Source organism: Sinocyclocheilus grahami, unplaced genomic scaffold (assembly GCF_001515645.1).
Source record: "Sinocyclocheilus grahami isolate Dianchi unplaced genomic scaffold, SAMN03320097.WGS_v1.1 scaffold38.1, whole genome shotgun sequence".
In the NCBI taxonomy this organism is placed as follows: Eukaryota; Metazoa; Chordata; class Actinopteri; order Cypriniformes; family Cyprinidae; genus Sinocyclocheilus; species Sinocyclocheilus grahami.
In genome coordinates, this window is record NW_015505217.1 from 1,746,181 (window position 1) to 1,761,100 (window position 14,920).

At 35.9% G+C, this 14,920-nt stretch overlaps 1 protein-coding gene across 1 annotated transcript in view; it reads left to right on the top strand.

The window, feature by feature from the left end:
- LOC107581854 (cytosolic carboxypeptidase 4-like) overlaps positions 1-14,920 on the top strand; it is a 37,892-nt gene that overhangs the window by 5,515 nt on the left and 17,457 nt on the right. Inside the window, exons 2-7 of the mRNA XM_016267526.1 lie at positions 1,770-1,853; positions 3,946-4,038; positions 4,465-4,613; positions 7,108-7,195; positions 7,352-7,481; positions 8,780-8,933. Of these exons, the coding sequence (XP_016123012.1) occupies positions 1,770-1,853; positions 3,946-4,038; positions 4,465-4,613; positions 7,108-7,195; positions 7,352-7,481; positions 8,780-8,933 (698 nt within the window). The remainder of the gene's footprint in view (positions 1-1,769; positions 1,854-3,945; positions 4,039-4,464; positions 4,614-7,107; positions 7,196-7,351; positions 7,482-8,779; positions 8,934-14,920) is intronic.

Genomic DNA, 14,920 nt, shown 5'->3' on the forward strand with positions numbered 1-14,920 from the left:
ATGTACAATTGTTTCAAATAAAATAATAAGTTCAATAAGTAAGTAATGCACTCAACCGTTTAAAGTTTGCTGCACAACATTTAGACAAGCCTGTGAAATACTGGGAGAATATAGTCTGGTCCGATGAGACAAAAATTGTACTCTTTGGATGCCATAATACACACCCTGTTTGGAGGTCAAATGGCACTGCACGTCACCCCAAAACGTCATGGTGTAGCACTGGCAAAATTCATATAATTGAAGGAAGGATGAATGGAAAAATGAATCGAGACATTCTTGAAAGAAATCTGCTGCCATCTACCAGGATGATGAAGATGAAATGAGGGTGGACATTCCAGCGAGACAATGATTCCAAACACACAGCCAAGGAAACTCTCATTTGGTTTCAGAAAAAGAAAGTAAAGCTGCTAGAATGGCCCAGCCAATCACCTGACTTGAATCCAATAGAAAATCTATGGAAAGCACTAAAGATTAGAAATCATAGAAGAGGCCCATGGAACTTTCAAGATTTGAAGACTGTTTGTGTGGAAGAGTGGGCCAAAATCACAGCTCAGCAATGCATACGACTAGTTTCTCCATACAGGAGGCGTCTTGAAGCTGTCATTACCAACAAAGGCTTTTGTACAAAGTATTAAATACATTTCATTAAGCATTTTCAATACTTTTCCCCTGGGTCATTCCATTTTATTACACAGAACCTATTATCTTAGGATAATAGTTATACATTATACATAATTACAATAAATCTATATTTCGTCATAAGATGATTTAATCATATACAGTGAAAGATAAGAAAAGCTGCGTTAGACTATAGTACTTTATAGGTTTCTCTGAATAACAGCGCATGTATAGCCGGCCAATGAGACCTCCGTGAACTGGTTCTGTATAAAATATGTTTTATTGTGTGTGAACTGATTTTGAGGACTGCGCACTTGGCATTGCTCAACGATCTGGCAAGAGGGCGTCTGAAGACGTCTGAAGAGTGCGTCATATGGGGTTGTGTGGAGCATCTTTGACAAGAGTGACGAAAGGCTGTAAAGCAAAGCGTGTGCAGAAAGCCCTTATATGGAGATGGTCTGGGCATGTTTTATGCAAATGACTAACCTCGTGCACGTGGCAACTCATTTAGAATGCTCCGAATTCACTAATATTAGGCACATTTAAGAACAAATTAATGTGCGTACGCACGTATTGTGAATTAGGCAAAACGTTTTCATGAGAAGTTCGAATGTGCATATAAATACGAATAATCTACGCAATTTGTGAATGAGACCCAATGTTGGTATAATAAGTGTGAATGAAGAATGAGGCTGTTGTGTGAAAACAATAATAATCATTTCGACACTAATAATCATTACAACATCGTTAACCATTGTAATTGCATGGGAGAGTCACTGAATTGTGGAATCGTTGTACATTGAACTGGATTCATGAATGAATTGTTGAGGCCGGTCTTGTGAGTTGAATCAATTGAAAAGATTTGAATCAAAACAATGATTCCTTCACAAATCTAACAAGATAAACGGTATAACATGATAATATTGCAATATAGCATGCAAGGATATATGGAGTTCTGACTCCATGTACACAGACTTTTTAAAATATATTAAAATATAAATATTTATTAAAAAAAAAATAAAAAATAAAAAAAAATATATATATATATATATTTTTTTTTTTTATGTTTTAATGTATAAATTGAGTTCTACTTTTGGAAACCAAAGCTGTGGTTCATTGATAGTTTATTTATTTATTTTTCAATGTTCCAGAAAGAAAGTTTACGAAGACATCCAGCGTCTCATCTGTCCAGAGGACATCATCAACAAGGTTATTTTTGACATGGATGATCACAGGTAACATGCTGCAATTTTTTTTTTCTGATAAAGCATTTTCATTAGATCTTCACAGCAGTGGCATGGCAACCATCTAGATGCTACAATGATAAATTAAGTCCATCAAGTGCCTCTGATGGATCTTTCACATGCGAATATACGACAGTCACAGCCAAAACGTGAATGATCTTCAGTGCAGCCTTCAAGTTCTTTTTAAAAGCTCTAAAATTGCAGCAATTACAATAAAACCGTAAAAAGGGTAATTGAGGTAAAAATGCCTTTCTAGGAACAATCTTATATGCGACTGGTTTTGATCATACAGTTCCTCAGCTTGTGTGTGTTTATCCAGTCAAGCTTGGTTTGATGTGACTGCCTCTGTCAGGGGCATTCTGGGTGATAAACCCTTGAATGGACAGTGTCTCTCTGCCTGCCCAGATGCTGATGGACAGCTTGTCGTCCGTAGCTGCTGTTTACCGTCATGTAGTTTGTGGGTTGCAGTAGGTTTGCGATACTGAACTGTGTGCCTCCATCATGTGGACAGTGTTCTGCACTCATCTTCTGTGTCATTTGCAGTGTGTCTGGAATTTATTGATGCGAACTGTGCAGAATGAATGATTTATCCAGAATGGTGGTTAGTAGTGTGAATCAATATGTACGACAAGTATGGAGATAATTCACTTGTTTGTTAAGCTAATGTGACAGTATGGTGGAGTGGAACATGCTCAATCAGCACAGCTGTCCAAAAATGTGTCTCTCTCTCTTCTGTTCTTCTCTGCTTTCTGTCTATTAGCCTTCTCCAGTCAATCTCATTTGTCCTTCTCTTCCTTCCTGCCCCCCCCCCTCCCCCCCTTCATTTTCACTTTCCTTCTCATTTCTTTCTTTATTTGTTTATTTCTTTCTGTTCATTTTGGTTCTTGTTTTTCTCTTTTCCTTCCTTTTTTGCTGTTTTTTTTGTTGCTTTTTCTTATCTTTCCTTTTCCTTCCTTCCTTCTATCCTTTCATCTTTTCCTTACTACTTATGTTCAAATTTGGTTTCTGTCTTTCCCTTTTCCTTCCGTTTTTGCTTTCTTGTTTTTTGGCTTTCTTCATGGCTTTCTTCCTTTTCCTTTCTTCCTTTCTTCCTTTCTTTCTTTCTTTTGTTCATTCCTTCCTTCCTTCTGTTGTCTTTCTTCCTGTCTTTTCTTTTCCGTCCTTCTTTATTTCCTTCCTTCTATCCTTTCATTTTTTATTTTATTTCTTTACTTCCTATGTTTGATTTGGTTCCTGTCTTTCTCTTTCCCTTCCTTCCTTCCTTCATTCCTTACTTACTTACCTCTATCCTTTCATTCTTTCCTTACTCCTTCCTTTCTTCCTTTCTTTCTTTCTTTTGTTCATTCCTTCCTTCCTTCTGTTGTCTTTCTTCCTGTCTTTTCTTTTCCGTCCTTCTTTATTTCCTTCCTTCTATCCTTTCATTTTTTATTTTATTTCCTTACTTCCTATGTTTGATTTGGTTCCTGTCTTTCTCTTTCCCTTCCTTCCTTCCTTCATTCCTTACTTACTTACCTCTATCCTTTCATTCTTTCCTTACTTCCTATGTTCACTTTGGTTTCTGTCTTTTCCTTTTCCTTCCTGTTTTGCTTTCTTCCTTTTTTTGCTCTCGTCCTGTTTTTCCCCTTCCTCCTTTCCTTCTTTCCTTCCTTCCTTCCTTCCTCCCTCCCTTTCTTTATTTCCTTTTCCTTTGTTCTTTCCTTCTGTTGTTTTTCTTCCTGTCTTTTCTTTTCCATACTTCTTTATTTCATTCCTTCTTCCTTCTATCCTTTAATTTTTTATTTTATTTCCTTACTTCCTATGTTTACTTTGGTTCCTGTCTTTCTCTTTTCCTTCCTTCCTTCTGCTTGTATTTCTTTTTTTTTTTTGCTTTTTGCCTTTGTATATTCATTATATTCTTCCTTCCTGTCTTTCTTTTTGTTTCCTTTATTTTCCTTCCATTCCTATGTTTCTCCTTTTCTTCCTCCCTGTCTTTTCTCTTCTCTTCTTCTCTTCTCTTCTCTTCTCTTCTCTTCTCTTCTCTTCTCTTCTCTTCTCTTCTCTTCTCTTCTCTTCTCTCCTCTTTTCCCTTCCTTTCTTTCCACAGTCCACAGTGTCCCCCCGATATGTGTCCCAGTTCCCTTCGCTTCTTCTCCAAATTTGAGAGCGGGAACCTGCGAAAAGCCTTTCAGGTCCGCAGGTGAGACCCTTACATTACAATACTGCACACGTACACAAGCACACACACACGCAAACATGTACTGCAGACAGCTCGCCGAGTGCCCTTGGGCCTCATTTGTAGTGCATTCGCAATCACGCTCTCTCTCTCGTTCTTATGTTTCTACTCTTTCAGCAAGCTTGTCTTGTCAATGCATGCAAGATCAAATCAAAGATGCTGTCTACAGAGCAGTTCCGATGCGCTTAAATAAAAGAGCCGACGTTATATTTTTCCAAATGAAATGTGGCGGCGTAACAACAGATAGGGATGGAGTGAGAGATTTATTGCTGTCATTTACGTAACACGTTTCTCAGTCTCTCTCTCTCTCATTACTTCTCTCCTATTCTCTCTTATGCCCACTTTTGTCTGATTTTCTCCTGTCTGTCTCTCTTTTGCACTCTCTCTTAGTCATGAATATGATTTGATTCTCAATGCTGATGTCAACTCCTCTGCACACTGTCAATGGTTCTACTTTGAAGTCAGTGGCATGGTGGCCGGCGTGCCTTATCGTTTCAACATCATCAATTGTGAGAAAGGAAACAGCCAGTATAACTATGGTAAGCCATACAGTAGCAACTTACTATAAAGCCATGTGATTTACACAAGTAGGACATCCTGTTCTTGGATCAGCACATATTGTTACAGGCACCAGAGTTACTATACTTCACCTCAAATTACCCCAGATTGATCCAGGAGCATGTTCTACTTGTGTAAATAATGTGTTTGTTGCATGAGGGTTATAATATCTATTTTTAGTGCCACCTACCAAGATTGAAGATGTATGTTCTTCGATTGTTCTAGATGGCATTGATTTTGACACAACCATCTTCTCTCAAAAGAAATACATTTCCACACCGGCACCAGCACAGCCAGCTTAAGAAGATGCCACAGTGGTAGCAGCTAAATCATATCTTAGCCTCACATTGCTCTCAGACACAGCAGTGGGCCCGAGCAGCTCTTAAATCTGACACCAGCCGTATATCCCAGAAAAATACAGTGCTTCGGCATTTCTGAGTTCCTCCCCCGATAAAGCATTTTCAATGGCCCTTGACGGCCTTTTCCTCATTTTGGTGTGCAGCTGGGCATTATAAGAGACTCGTGCTGCCCTGAAGTCAGTGTTTTATGTCTCTATATTAAATGAGATGTCCTTTACTGTTGACCTTATTTGAGTTTGAGGAAAACTTAGTCCCAACAAACATCTGCTTTGAAGGGAATGCATTTCAGGGCACCTTTCTTCCTCTAGGAGTCAATGTTTTGGAGAAATGCAGTGTTCAGCACATTGGTTTTAACAAAGGAAGGTCCAAACCTTTCATTGAAAACAGAAGATTTAGTCATTTTAGATGAAAATATTTATTTATTTAAAGAAATGTAAGCTGTTCAGGTGATTTTAGCTTTCATCATACAATATTGTTGAACTATTTTGAATTGAACTTAATTACTTTGCATAAAATTAGTGAAATCTAAATGTCCTGTATCAAGATTGCTTTTTATAGATTGATATTGATTTGAGGATATTTTTGACCCTGGCTGTAAAAACCCAGCGAAAGTCTTTTTTTGTTTTTGTGATTTACTGTTTTCTAAATAAAATCATCCTTCATTAGGTAAAGAACATTCTGTGAAAATGTAACCTTGATATCTTTAATATTGACCGAGTAAAGCCATGTCAAATCATAGTGAAATTATTAGTTGAAATCAAATTTTGATGCTTGCTATATCGCAATTCGTTTTTGAGCCTGGATTTCACTGACAGGGTCTTTTTTTTTAACCAGTATTGTCATCAAGAGAAATTGCTTGCTTCAAAATAATTTGAATATAATATAGAGCAGTGTTTCCCAACCTTTTTTCAAAAAATGACAAGTAAGCAGTCAGTAATAAAATAAGCACAAATAAAGAAATGAATAATGATAGCACAAATAAAAAATAACGACAGGCCTTCAAATTAAATAAATTGCTTTTTAGTTTTTCAGGTAGGTCTAACAGTAGGGTTAAGATATTTTACTTTTTTTTTTTTTTTAACAATTATCCAAATTATGTTTAGTCCTAGAAAGATATTATTATCAGAGGACACGTGAGCATAACATAGCGTTTAGCAGATCAATGAATGAGAGGGCAGCGTTACCAGAGTTGCCCATATACCACATCATGTTACAACACAGTAGGGCTATTGCAGACAGAAACAATACTGTACTACATCGATGTTTCCTGTCGGCTCAATTTTTGAGTGGACTTTGCTGTTCCGATGAGCATGAACGGTATACGAGTGGAGCGACTGAGCAGAGCGGAGCGCACACGCATAGAGCGGGATAATACGCAGAGCGTCAAACCACATGAAAGTGAAACCTGAGCGGTGAACTAATTTTCGGCAGCCGAAATTTCGGTGCATCTCTAATTATAATTTTTTCCGACATCAGAAATTGACATTATATAATAGATGCTTTTTTGAACATTTTAGCAATTTAAAAATATTAAAAAATTATTTTTTACACGGCACCCCGGTTGGGAAACACTGATATAGAGAATATTAGTTTTGGAGTTGGTAAGATTTGTTAATGCTTTTGAAAGATATGCTCTCATATGCTCGCCAAGGCTGCATTTATTTGGCCAAAAATACAGGAAAAACTGTAAAATTGTGAATTTTTAATCACGATTTCAAATAAATATTTTGTATTTTAATGTATATTAAAATAGAATTTGTTCAGCATAATTACTCCAGTTTTTAGTGTCACATGATGCTTCAGAAATCATTATAATATACTGATTTGCTGCTCAAGAAACATTTCTTATTAGTTTTAAAGTGTTTATTTGAAATATAATTTTTTTGCAATGTATTACACATCTTTATTGTCCCCTTTGAACAATTTAATGCATCCTTACTGACTCTAAACTTTTAAACCTTTTTGCAATTGGCATTGCCACATTAAAAACTCTTTGGTGTTGGTGATTGATATTGTGCAAAAGCTAACAACCTGAATGTTTAGCAATTACGGAATGACCTTTAAATGACTGAATGTTTGACGTGGTTTATAACTGTATGATTGTGGGATGTTTCAGGCATGCAGCCTGTGCTGTATTCTGTTAGGGAGGCGCTGGAGGGCAGACCACACTGGGTGCGAACAGGCTCTGAAATCTGCTATTACAGGTACTTCACTTCCTTTTTCACTTCAGCTCTTCACATTTACTCTTACATTCTTCAATCTGCCTTGCTGTACTGTACTTTTTCTCTATGCATTCTATTCGTTATTCAAGATGTTGCACATAGGCTTATAGAATCTAATTGTGGTTTTGACTTCCACAGAAATAATTTCTGCGCTAGAAGAGGTAAAAAAAGTTCTTTCTACACGCTGACATTCACGGTGACCTTTCATCATGAAGATGACGTGTGCTACTTGGCCTACCACTACCCTTATACCTACACCACCCTTCAGGTGCTTGACATGAGCCACTTTGTATGAATATTAGGGCCGGGATGTCCCACTTATCTCCAGAATCAATATCAAGATATTCAGGAGCTCACTCGATATGTATTGTGATTTTTAAGAATTATGATTCTACAAATATTGTGACTTGATATTGAAATTTATTGCGATTTTTATTTGCTAGACCACGGGGAAAAGTTGAATCTGTACACAATGTATGAGATGAGTCAAATTTGCTAAAACAATTCATCACATAACTTTGTGATTTTTATTTTAGAAGCAATAATAAAGGTGCAATGCCAAAATCATGTTTATTTAACTGAAAACCAAAGCTGAAAATAAAGTTTATTTTATAAGTTTATTAATAATCAACACTCAAATAAAAACTGAGTTGTACATAACCATTTAAATTGCACATAAGGCAGTTTTTATATAACCTTTTCTTTAATAATGTAAATTGTGTTTCTTTAAAAACGTAAACATTTCAATAATAAAGACTTGTTTTCATGACAAGTATATACAAACATACATTAAACAATAATGAAGACAACAGGTTAAGTAAAAATATCATATGTAATATAGAGCATATATTTATTGCAAATTATGAAGGCAGCAGGTTAATTAAAATATAATATAGGTTAAATAAAATAAATATATAATAATATGGAATATAGTGTGTGTATTTATCAGTTTTCCTGCTGAGGTAAATATAAGCCATTATATGAGTAATAATACATATCAGTAAGTGCTGTTTCTTTTAACATACATTATGGTTTTAATTAATGTTTATTGTGCTGTAACTAGTAGTAAAGAGGAAGAGATGATCAGTTCATGTGCACTTAAACTCAGGTGCTACAGAGAAATGTCATTGAAGATCATCAAAATCACATTATGATGTGTGAATTTTGTTATAAAATTAACAGAATTTAAAAGCTGTTACATATCAAAATTAACAAAGCAATTTGCAATTATCGGATCGTGATGTTTATGTTTCGTGAAAGTTTTGTTCCCACATCAACTGAAAATAAACTAAAATATCTTGGTTCATCAAAATGAAGAGTGATTAAAATGAAGAAATTAATATAGTCAAATCAGCCGTGGCGTCCACACAGCTGACATATTTGTTTACCTGTTGTAGCTTATTCACGTTAATTAAGCATCACTAACAAAACATCACCATTTTGGTCAATGATTTCAGCCTTCCAAAACAATAATAAAAAATAAAAGAATTGGTTACCAAAATTCTGGTGCATCACTAGTCATAATGGCTAAAGACTAAAGCAAATGTATTTACAATTGTTCTCTAGACCCATTTGAAAATGTTGGAGAAGTCTGTAGACCCACAGAAAGTTTTCTTCAGGCAACAAAATCTCTGCGACACGCTGGCGGGAAACTCCTGCTCCTTAGTCACGATCACAGCCTGCCCCACTTCCAGAGCCTGGAAACATCTGCACCAGCTGCGTAAGTCTCACACTAAAACTCACAATGAGTCAGATTTATGCTCTTGTGTGTCGACACACCTGTGAACTGAGCATCTGATGCTGCTTTGGGTTTGTATTCAGCAGTGAATCTCTCTGTGTGTGTGTGTGTGTGTGTGTGTGTGTGTGTGTGCTCGTACAGTCTGGCAGGTCTTCAAGGTGCTCGGAGCATCTGAGCTTTGACACCTCCTGTCAGAGGAGGAGTTGAGGAGCTTCAGTGTGGGTGGGTGGATGTATGTGGGGAGGACACCGTTAGATGGGATGACAGTGCTTGAATCACTACCTGAAGCATATGTTATGCCAGGAGACAAAAAGTTAAAAGAGCTAGGAGAGCACATATGGATTGAGAGGATGTCAGTTTTTTTTTTTTTTTTTTTGGTAGTTGCTTCAAAGGCAACATGAAATCAAAACGTAGCCTTTTTACTTATACCCTTGTCTTATTGTTTGATTTGTCAGTGTACGTTATAAAAAAAAAAAACAGTTTTCATAATATCACTTTCATAATATCTCTACGAAAACATTTTCTTTTGTGAGACAAAAAGACAATAAATAAAAATGTATGTTAAATAGTATGAATAAAATATTAAAATATTGATTTATTTTTTGTTTGTTTATTTGTTTGTTTGTTTGACTCTGAGGATCCAAAAATTAAAAACAAGTGATTAAAGTTTTTTTTTTAAATCAATACAAAGTAATATTTATTCATTTTATTTATTTATTTTTCTGTTATTAGTATTTGTTGTTTTTAAGGCACTCAGATCACCTGAACACAATTTATTAAATGCAATACTTAAATCATACAAACAATTTATATATACATATATTTTGTGTGTGTGTGTGTGATTTTTATTATTTTTTTTATTTAAATGTATTTTCTTTTAGAGACCCGGAGCATCTAAATATTATTTATTAGTTAATTTTATTTATTTTACTATGATTTTTAGTTATTGTCTTCATGCCACTTGTAGCATGTGAAAAGCATTATTTTAATGTAATAAAAATAATACCAAAATGTATTTATTTATTTATTCACTCATTTTTAAAGTACTTTTTTTGTTTTGCAAGCACCTGAAGCATCTAAACTTTTTTTTTTTTTTTAAGTTAAAAGAATTGATCGTTTTTTTTCTTTTTAGAGATAATGCTTCAAAGGCAACATGAAATCAAAACGTAGCCTTTTTACTTATACCCTTGTCTTATTGTTTGATTTGTCAGTGTACGTTATAAAAAAAAAAAACAGTTTTCATAATATCACTTTCATAATATCTCTACGAAAACATTTTCTTTTGTGAGACAAAAAGACAATAAATAAAAATGTATGTTAAATAGTATGAATAAAATATTAAAATATTGATTTATTTTTTGTTTGTTTATTTGTTTGTTTGTTTGACTCTGAGGATCCAAAAATTAAAAACAAGTGATTAAAGTTTTTTTTTTAAATCAATACAAAGTAATATTTATTCATTTTATTTATTTATTTTTCTGTTATTAGTATTTGTTGTTTTTAAGGCACTCAGATCACCTGAACACAATTTATTAAATGCAATACTTAAATCATACAAACAATTTATATATACATATATTTTGTGTGTGTGTGTGTGATTTTTATTATTTTTTTTATTTAAATGTATTTTCTTTTAGAGACCCGGAGCATCTAAATATTATTTATTAGTTAATTTTATTTATTTTACTATGATTTTTAGTTATTGTCTTCATGCCACTTGTAGCATGTGAAAAGCATTATTTTAATGTAATAAAAATAATACCAAAATGTATTTATTTATTTATTCACTCATTTTTAAAGTACTTTTTTTGTTTTGCAAGCACCTGAAGCATCCAAACTTTTTTTTTTTTTAAGTTAAATGAATTGATCGTCTTTTTGCTTTTATTAGATAAATCCAGGTGTAAACAAACACACAGACGCTTAAACATCCTTGTGCAGTGAGACAGATCACATAAAGCACATTTATGAAGCATCTAGCAAAAGCACTTGGTGGTTCCTGTCTTGAAGCGGTACTCACACCCGCTCTTGCATTAGTGCTGACAGGTGTGACTGTCAGCAGCAGAGATAGATGTCTCAGACTGAAGGAAGATCTAGGGGGACACGCTGGGACATGGTGACCCAGCCGTGGGCCACTTCCACTGGGTGGCACGGTGCTCACCAAACCCTCGTCTCCTGATGAATATGGAGGCGAGACATCTGCAGCTTGATCCCTGTAGACTGACGCAGAGCATCTGGCTCAGCTAGGGGTGGAGGGATGGCCCGTTCTGATCAACCGACTGCTGACAGTCCCCAAGACACTCTGACATACTGCAAAGTGACCTGCTGACAATTCCCAATGATAGTCTTACACAGTGACCTGTTCGCTAACTTGGAACTTGTGCCGTTGATCAAAGACTGTCAGCTATTAGCTCGTTTAAATTAGCTATGCCTGAACTCTCTCTCTGTGTGTGTGTGTGTGTGTGTGAGAGCGCATTTGTTAGTGTAATCAAATCACATAATGAAAGCACACATATGGACTTTATTCAGGAATTTGATGGCTAATGAAATCAGTGACATGGAAATGACTTCCCATAATTTTAATTCAGATGCTGCTTTAATTGTTTTAACAGCATTAGACTTTGAATATGACTCATATCATAGCATTTTAAAGCCTCCGGGACTTTAGATTATTGTAATTTATTTTTAGCAGATAGAGGTCTTGCTATTTTAACACCCTAATGATCTGCATATCTGCAATTATAAAAGACAAATTTGTAATGGAATCCATTGTTGGAGTTACTTTTCAAATTAACATATTGTATTGTTAATGTAATGTAATGTGTTTGCAACTTTATCTCACAGTTATGGCTTTATTTATTTATTTATTTATTTTTGTCTTTAAATCTTGCAATTGCGATTATTTGCGGGGGAGAGGGGGGGGGGAAGCACCCTCAGTGATTATTTCTGGAACCTGGTTGATACGCTTTTATTGCAAAACTATATACAAAAACAAATGCACTAAATAAAATAACTGAATAAATGCATATTTACAATTTAAGCACTTAACTAAAATAAGTAGGCTGTTAATAAAATAAATAACGAGAAGGCTGACTATAATCAGCTTGCTTCCGTTTAGTGAGATAAGCCTACTCCTCACCTGAATTAGAAAAAAAGCTCTTCTGGTCTTCAGTGTTGCTGTTACGGAAGAGGTCTGACACAACAGGTTAGTGTATATACAAAACAGTTTATTGGGTCACAGTGAGTACTGGTGTCGGGTCCGGAGGAAATGATGGTGAGGGAAAGGTCTGTGAGAGAGTGCAAATGATATGGAGAGTGGAGTAATCCGAGTCTTTGGCTTGACTGAGGCTGTAAGGTATACGGGGGAAGCACACACACCTCAGCGATCCGGGAACTAGGAGATACAGGAGACGAGGAGACACTAGGAGGAACACAGGAGGTAAGTAATGGAAGAAGTATTCAAAGGTAATCAGTAGCAAAGTCATTGAGTCCTCTACGTGTATACGAGACCGGACAGTGAGGGTGTCTGAGGTGTGTGCTTTTATGCAGGCTGGTAATGAGGTGCTTGATTGGTGACAGGTGCAGGTGCTCAGAACTCAGGTGAGAGGGATCGTTGTGATTGGGTGGTGGCAGAGCCTGGCCGATCTGTTTCAGTTGCGAAGACAACGTTATCTGAGTGAGAGCAGAGCCAATTCATAAAAGAACAATGTATATAAGGGCTCCAGACTCATTCTTCCCACTGGTCGCTCTTTTTGCGACTAACTTTCTCAGTTGGTCGCACAAACACATGATTTGGTCGCAATATTTTTTAACAGGAGTTCCTCTTTTGCTGTGTTATAAGCCGGGTTTGGGGTGCTTTCACTTTCAAATTTGCGATCTTGTTGTCACGTTTTACAAGAAAATATCTACACACCTCACTTTTTAAGACTAAAACAAAATATGGATTCATTGTTATTCTTAATTAAAAAGCACAACAACAATAAAACAGTAAGATACAATGACAGACTAGCTTACAAAACATTTATTAACAAAAACGAATAAGATGAGGCATGGCATACACCACATGCTGTATTATATACAGACTAATACATTACAGTAGCCTACGTTTCACTGAGGAATCAAATCAAATCAAATAAAATAAAAGAGAGTCTCCATAGCGTAACGTGAGGTAAACAGGGAAGATAACAAGCTTTTCAAAATGAAAACAAAAAGAAAAGTAAAACTAAACTTGTTGTCGGTGACAGTGCTTGCATGTTTTTTCCCCCACAAGAATACCAACATGTTCACCTTCTCTGGTTTAAGAAGTCAAAGAGTCTTTTACTTGACTTTAGCTTGAAAACCTTCCATCGTTTCTTCAATATTCGCATCACTTTTGCTGCATGCACTTTCGCGCTCATGCTGACACGGCGAGTATAAACCAGGCTCTACTACACTCATGCGCTGTGCAGTTCAAACAAGTAGCACGGTTTTGTTATGCTTTCAGTGTTGTTTGATGTTTCTAAAAAAAAACTGAGATTGACTGGATGTGCCGTTAACGAAATCGCCTGTGCATTAATTTTAAATATAATTATATTCTAGAGCAGCTGCTGCGACCTCTAAAAAAAATCGCACCAGCAGGAAAAATGGTCGCAAAATGCAACTATTTGGTCGCAGTCTGCAGCCCTGTATATTTCAAAGCACACGTCCAGTTTTGTGTGAGTAAAGGAAATCCGCTTGTGAGTGGAGAGATTCATCCTCGTGCATTACATGGATCGTGTAACATTATGCACTCTCGACATTGTCATTAAGAGCACACTATATAAACCGCCTAAAATTAAGTATAAAGATGAGAAGAAAGCGGCCCTAGGCAGCTGCCTACACATGCCAGGATCCGCCACTGCCAGATGCAGTTAGAAATTTACTAAAAACAAGCCTATCGCAAAACATCTTGTAGGGGGGGGCACCTGGGGTGGCACGCCCCTGATATCAACGTAATAAAAAACATGGCAGGGTTACGTATTGAACCCGTGTTTTAGCGCCACTCACTGGTCATTTCACTTTGAAACTGCCGCGAAACGTGCAGTAAGTTATGTAAGGTATGTGTTGCAGAAAAGTACCTAGAGTGACGTATTTTTATGAGACTGGGTTACTTTTTTCATAATTTCATAATTATTTTTCATAATCTTACTGTGACTGTTTTTCATATTTGAGACCCATAACACATTAACACGACACAACATCAAATACAATTCAATCTGAATAGAATACTGTATGCATATTTATTGTTAAAAATTGTTTTAGCAAAATTGAACATTAGCCAATTTGGATAATAAAACCAAACAAGTGAGCTGTATCTTATAAGAGGCCAGATCATCAGAATGCCGGTATGATATTAATGTCAATTAATGCATAGAATACATTTGCAAATGTAACTTAAAATCATTCTTAAATTCACTAACTAAGTACAGTTCTATCCAAACATGTATTGTCTACCAAATTTGAAGAAACTGGTTTTCCCATGAGTTGACACAGTAGTATTGTGACAGCCGCTGCAGCAGTCAAACACAGCCTCACCGCAGTCAACAGCATCCAGCGAGATTCATGTGGCTCTGTGTAAACATCAAGCCCAAAACACACACACTCACACATGCAGGACACCTCATCCATCTGTCATCGTCCTGCTGAGTGTGTCGTCCCAGCTGACACCATGCCGAAACTTCACAGTGCATTTCATTAATCTGAACATCCGTGCATAAAAAACTCCTCCAACAGGAAGAGGCTGTGTCAGTAAATCAGAGTCGCTAGTAGATTAATTGATTTCAGATAGTATAAGGATTCTTCCACAAAGTGGGGCCTTTCGTATCCCTCATATACATAAAACTAGCAAAAATTAAAATTGATAAAAAGAAATATTGTTCTCTCTATCATTTATTCTATCTCTATCATTCCATTTGTTTCTATCTATCTATCTATCTATCTATCTATCTATCTAT